The 7,274-nt window shown below is 29.3% G+C and overlaps 1 protein-coding gene across 1 annotated transcript in view; it reads left to right on the top strand.

The window, feature by feature from the left end:
- LOC100197076 (PR domain zinc finger protein 14) overlaps positions 1-2,956 on the top strand; it is a 49,899-nt gene extending 46,943 nt beyond the window's left edge. Inside the window, exon 5 of the mRNA XM_065791161.1 lies at positions 2,132-2,956. Within this exon, the coding sequence (XP_065647233.1) occupies positions 2,132-2,700 (569 nt within the window). The 3' untranslated portion in view covers positions 2,701-2,956. The remainder of the gene's footprint in view (positions 1-2,131) is intronic.
- Positions 2,957-7,274: the final 4,318 nt, after the last annotated feature.

Here is a 7,274-nt window from a genome sequence, read left to right as displayed (position 1 = left end):
AATAAATTTTAAATAAAATAATTATAATATAAATTTTTTTAAATTGCTTAGTTTCATTTGCTTTAAATAAAGACTTTTATTAATGATCAATAAGTACTTTCTTAATACTTTTTAAATGTGACAACGCCGGTTTTTCCACTGAGGTCTTCATATATATATATATATATATATATATATATATATATATATATATATATATATATATATATATATATATATATATATATATATATATATATATATATATATATATATATATATATATATATATATATATGTATATATATATATATATATATATATATATATATATATATATATATATATATATATATATATATATATATATGTATATATATATATATATATATATATATGTATGTATGTATGTGTATGTATATATATATATATATATATACATACACATACATACAGTTATGGCCATTGAAATCCGATCACTGCTGAATATAAAGAAAAACAGTCTATGCATGCGAATAATCAATTTATTTTCTTCCCTGACATCAATGATTAGTTAATTAGCTTTTAGCCAATCACATTAGCGTTTATTTTATTGCACTGTAAAATTTATTAAGCTATATATCTCATTGTAGGGTATGGATTATCATTTAACTGTCACAATTTAATTATGACTACGAAGGAAGGTCTTCGTGCTAATATTAAACTTTTATGGGAGGATGGTGCAAGTGAGCGTCAGATATCAGCAAAATTGCGAATGCTAAAATCTACTGTTCATGATATTATACAACTAATCAAAGACACGGGATCCACTGCGCCCAGAAAACGTTTTGGTAAAGCTAGAATTACTAGCAAACAAACAGACAATATGATACGCAGGGCTGCTGTGAGAGATCCAACAATATCCAGCACACAAATCAGGGCAGATCTACCTAATGACGTTACAGTCAGCACTCGAACAATTAGAAGACGTTTATTTAAAGATGCAGGTCTTCGTTCTTGTCGCCCAGCCCTCAAACCGCGACTTTCTTTAAAGAACATCCGTGATAGGATCGCATTTTGTAGAGCTCACAGACACTGGTCAATAACCAAATGGCGCCAGGTAATGTTTAGCGACGAGACACAAATAAAGCAATTCGCTCCGCATAAGTCATTAGTTCGTCGCCCACCTAATCAGCGTTTTAATGCAAGGTATACCGTACCAGCTGTCAAGCAATGTCCTTTAATTATGGTGTGGGGCGCAATAGCTTCATCTGGTCGATGTGGTATTTATTTAATGCAGAAGGGACAGACTGTTAACTCCCAACAATATCTAAAAATCCTTCAAGAAAAGGTTCCAAATTTGATGGAAATTCGTCGTTGCAAAATATTCCAGCATGATGGTGCACCGTGTCACCAATCTCGTCTTGTAAAATCTTGGTTAGAGGATCACAACGTTCAGGTTCTGGGTCCTTGGCCGGGATCATCCCCAGACTTGAACCCAATCGAAAATTGCTGGGTCAAGTTAAAGTCAGCAGTATCCAGAACTAATCCTACATCACTGGACGATCTAGCGCACAAAATTCGTCAAGCTTGGATTACTGAAATAACGCCAGAATATTGTCAGGCTCTCGTGGATTCAATGCCAGATCGCATTAATGCAGTCTTAAAAGCACATGGTGATGCCACTAAATATTAAAAACATTGAATATGTACGATATGTTACATTATAATCATTAATTGTTACTGTTATTCTTTTATTGCTATAATACAATTGTTTATTACTACATTAAACTAGTTTTAAGTAAAATGATACTGGTGGTCGGATTTCAATGGCCATAACTGTGTATGTATATATATATATATATATATATATATATATATATATATATATATATATATATATATATATATATATATATATATATGAGAGAGAGAGTTGTGATTAGAAAAAGGTGTTAACAGTAAAAGCTTTCAAATATTATGAAACGGTTACTAGTAAGAATGTCCAGGGTACTTCAACATTTTACAACTTTTTTTTTCTTTCTATTATCTTCTTTTTTTATTGTAGGAAGTTATGAAGATATGAAATATGAGAATGCAAGAATATTTAGCTCCTTGTATATGAATTTTTGATATTTAATAATTATTCGATATTTTAAATTTTTTATTTTAGGAAAAAATCATAGAAGTGAATATCGTAATAGCAACTCAGGTGTTTCTAAAACGTTTGAATGTCCGGACTGCTTTTTGACGTTTTCTGATGAAATATATTTACAGACTCACAAGCGCGCTTTTCATGCAAATATAAAAAGCTATTCTTGTTCTTCTTGCTTCAGAAAGTTTGTTAGAGCCGATAATCTGTATTTGCATGTTTCCGCTGTTCACGAAAAAATATCGCCATTAGTATGCAAAATATGCAATCGATGTTTTGAACAAACCGGTTTGTTAGAGCAACATTTAAAGTTACACTGTGAAAAGTGTGGAACACCTCATAATGATGCTAGCAGTTTAAGGAAACATATTAAACATTGTCATTCGGTATCCGATGGTAATCTATCCGAGGATACCTTTAAAGTATTTTGTGATGGGTGTGATACAGCTTTTACTGATATCAAACGACACTTTCGTGTAATTCACAAAAGAAAAATTCAAAGCAAATGTGCTGTGTGCGGGGAATGTTATGTGAATTTAGGCTCTCATATGGCCAAGCACAAAATAAAACTTGAGCCAATTGAAGACTAGCACTCTTTGTTAGTATTATTTTCGCGTATTTCACTAAAGTTCAAAGCAATCCTGTTGTACGTGAGGATATTTGTGTGAATTTAGGCTCTCATATGGCCAAGCACGAAATAAAACTTGCGTCGAATCTAGCACTCTGTTGCCTTACACTAAAAAAATATTTTTATTTTAAAATAGTATAACAACATTACAGTTATTTCACACTAAAAAATTACAACATAACATCAATATAAAAAACTAACAACATAACATCAATATAGCGTTATTATAAAATTAAAATAATGTTATATTAAATAATATAACTTCATTTTTCCAAATATAACAATAAATATTGTTGTTAAATTGTTGTTATATCTGAATATAACAACATTATAACAATAATATTTATTGTTATATAGATGAAAAAATGTTGTTATTTTGCGCAACTTAGTCACTGTATTGATGTTATCTTTGCGTTCGTTAATAACGTCGTTTTTAATTAGTATAACAACATTTATTTCTTGTAAAATTAAAGATTAAAAAAATATTATAATTAAAAAAATTTCTAAATATTATACATACAAAAAATGTCTACATTTACTTTTTTACCTTTTATTTTTGATATATATATATTTAAATAATCTCTTAACATATCCTATTTAGGACTTGAAAAAACCATATTTTTTTAAATAGTTGGTTGCTTTAACCAACTTTAAAGTATCCTTTAAAATAAATTCTTGTAAAACACCAAGTGTGCATAACTTAATAGATATATCAGGTTCATTAGGGATTAAACAGCAATGATACTACAAAATACTCCACCAGCCAACGTAACCGGCGCCCAGTCCGCACCCATTTCTGTTCTGAATCGCAAAATGGATTTTGTTAAAAACCACTTGAGGACCCGGTGTTAAAAATTCCAACATTTCATCCAAATTATCCAACCTTAAATAAAATTTATCAATATCTACTTAAAGTAGATAGTGCATAATTTACTTATCTAGTAAATTATGCACTATCTACTTAATTTCCTGCATTACTTGGAGTACACGCGCAGAACACTGGAGATGTTATCTTGCGACTTTAATAACTTTGAATAATCCGATTCATCGGAAAAAACTATACCGCTAAATTCTTTAGAACTATTATAAACCTGCACATTTTTATAATATTTGGGGCTTAAATAAATTTCTATTTAAAATTGCAAAAACTTGAGTTGAAGGGTTATTCTTCAGCAGCTCACTCTGATATCAAAGATAAAAACTTGTCCTCAAACTATAGTTTTAGGACAAGTTTTTATCTATTATGGTTTATTGATAAAAATTTGTCCTTAAAACAATAGCATAATTAAGCAACATTTTGTTAGTCACAATTTCATAATTAAACAATATTTTCTTTTAGAGTCTGTTTCAAATTTTTCTAGTGAGTACTGTTCTTTATTGAACTTTTTAATAAGATTTTTCCATAAAAAAAGGTCCTCGATATTGAAATCGATAAGAACTTATTTTTAAATTTATTCTCTTAAAACTTTGTTAGATACTTATGAGATATTTCACTAAAATAAGATTGAAATATAAGTGGAGATATTCCATGTGTCATTTTAAACATGAAAAGTAATACTTGGTAAACGTTTAGTTTATAAATATTTAAGACCTTGAAACGATTTAATAGTGGTTCACAATACGCAAATACAACCCTACAAGGATTGTATTTGGGGCAAACAGAATTGTGATTTTATTTGTATTTTGTAAAGGGCTTTTTTTTTATAAAATTTCTAGATATAGAGGAGTTTTTTTGGAAATTGACGATTGTGCCACTCCACTTTAAAACCCGTGTCGTCGGCCATGTTATCGCATACTATTTTATCAACTATCATATTACATCTATTACATTCGGTTCAGTATTATCATCAACAGTATTATTTTCTTTAGTACAATTGGCAATGTACTTTTGATAACCACATAAACTTTTAAACTAGAAAAACAGTTAACACAAAACACTTCAGCACCGTTAGCATGTAGTTTTAAATGATTTCTCGTTAAAGTATCTGATATAAAAGGACAATTAGTACAATAAAACGTTATCTTTTCTTTTGGTTGAGGTCTATGACAGTTGCATAAGCTTGTGACCAACTCTGTAACAGTCAATTTTATTCCAAATATCCAGAAATATAATACAAAATCTCGAAAAAGAAACATCTGGTTTAACCAACCTTATTCGCTGAACGTCAGAAAAAACGTAGCCAAAACATTTTTGAGTACAATTGATAAATGTTTTCCTAAAGCCCAGAAGTTTCACAAACTTTTTAATCAAAACAACTTAAAGGTTAGTTATAGCTGCCTTCCAAACATCAAAAGTATTATTACTTCTCATAATAAAAAGATATTTAATTCTCATGAAAATACCAATCAATTATGCAATTGTCGACAGACCACCTTATGCTCACTCAACGGAAAATGCCTAACAAAAAATCTTATTTATATTTGTAACGTAAAAACTCACCAAGAAGAAAAAGGATATTATTACATTGGGCTTACTAAGAAAACCTTCAAAGACATAATAACATAAAAACTCCTTTGTTTATGAAAGTAAGGCCTACTCCACTGAACTTTCAAAATTTGTGTGGGAATGCAAAAATAAAGCTTTGGAACCTATATTAAAATGGAATATTCTCGATCGAGCGGAGCCATTCAAACCTGGTGGTAAATTTTGCTTTATGCTTGACAGAAAAATACCACATTATTACATCACCATTAAATTTGCTTAACAAACGAACCGAGCTTGCGTCAGAATGCCCCCATGAAAATAGATTTCTGATAAAAAACTTGTCATCAAGGCGAACACTCCATAGCATTTTTTGTATATAATTTTTGTCGTTACTTTTTTGTTGTTGTTACATCTAATGATCGCTAATGCGTGAAACTTTTAGTTTATATATATATATATATATATATATATATATATATATATATATATATATATATATATTATATTAAATATTCTATATCAAATATTATATAAATACTTTTGGCTTTTATATAGATATATTCAAAATATAAATTAGGTTAATGCCACTGCTATTTATTTAAAAAATGGTTGCTGAGCCAGCGCTGGATTAACTACGCATATGGTTGTAAAATGGTATTAAATTAAACTCTGTAGTATCCATAATATTTTTAAGTTTCCTGATTACCCCATCCGTTTTTCGAGGCCTTTCTCCCTGTTTGTAAGTATACTTTAAAGAAGAAAAAAATTCTTCTATTGGATTAAGCTGTAGCGTGTATGCTGACAGATACTTAACGGCTATACCATAAGAGACTAGTGTTTACCTAACAGAAAAACTCCAGCGGAATTTACAATTTTCCATAACAAACACCGGCGCTTCCACATCTGCATTCCTAATTGCTGGTTCCAACATTGTAGTAACGAAAGTAAAAAAAGAATCTGCATTTCAGCCTCCAGTTTTTATTTTATAAGCCAGCACTCCCATTGTTGAAACAGCACAAATCAAACTAACATTCTTGCCACGATTTGCAGAAGACTGTAAAATTGCTGGGGCACCTCTTAGCGAATAACCGTGTGCTGTTGGCGTGCACATTAAATCCAATTTTATCCAAATAAATAAGTTTTACATTTGAAACTCCATTTACTTCGCTTGCAAATGCATTGAAAAGCCTGCTGCAGAAAAATTTTCTTTTACTGATTCTTGCGGACAAAGATTGTTTTCATTTACGCATAATTCAATTGTATTTATTATTTGTGCGTTTATAGGTCTTTTACCTCGTTTTTTATTAGAAAACAACTTGAATGCTATCATGTCGTCGAATTCTCCTTTGTTTAACTTAACGACAAGATCTGTGCGCTTAGATAAATTAAGAGAAGTGGAAATGCTTTTTGTAGATTCATTTCTTCCAACTAAATGCTTAAGCATTTCAATTGTTTTTCGATTGGCACTGCTATTTTCTCTTCCATCCATAGGGTAAGTATTTGTATATTAATAATAATTATAAATAATTAAATTTAAATTTAGATAAATGAATAATATATAAGTAATTTAATCAATCAATAAATTTAATAAAACTAAATAAAGACCTAATACTAAATTAAGTTGGAAAAAGAGGGTAGTTTGCTCCTTAAATAAACCATCATCGAATGTAAAAAGTCTTCTTCTTAAGTATTTTTATCGAATTAAAAAACAATATATTTTTTTATATAATAAGTGTTTTTATCAAATTTAAAAAACAAATTGTTCTTGTTTCCTGATAAACGTCGTTTATCAGGAAACAAGAACAATTTGTTTTGAAAAACTGTGCTTTTTTAAAACGCAATAAGAAGAAATAAATACGCATATATAAATGTATAAGTACGCATATAAAAATGAATAGACGCACATATAAAAATGAATAACCCTGTAAGATGCACAATCCAGTGTTTATGCGACCACAAAATTAGTCAGTGACGTAATTGGTACTATCGTAAAAACTGTTAACGTCAGTCAGAAATAAACAAGTCCTGAAACAATTGTCTTTTGATTTTTTTTAGAGTTTTTTGAAAAATTTAAGCGCTAAAAGCCTAATAAAATTTAATAAAAACGGCAG

Source organism: Hydra vulgaris, chromosome 02 (genome assembly GCF_038396675.1).
Source record: "Hydra vulgaris chromosome 02, alternate assembly HydraT2T_AEP".
NCBI classification, from domain to species: Eukaryota; Metazoa; Cnidaria; class Hydrozoa; order Anthoathecata; family Hydridae; genus Hydra; species Hydra vulgaris.
Note: the sequence above shows the minus strand (reverse complement) of the source record. Positions and strands in the feature narration are given on the sequence as shown.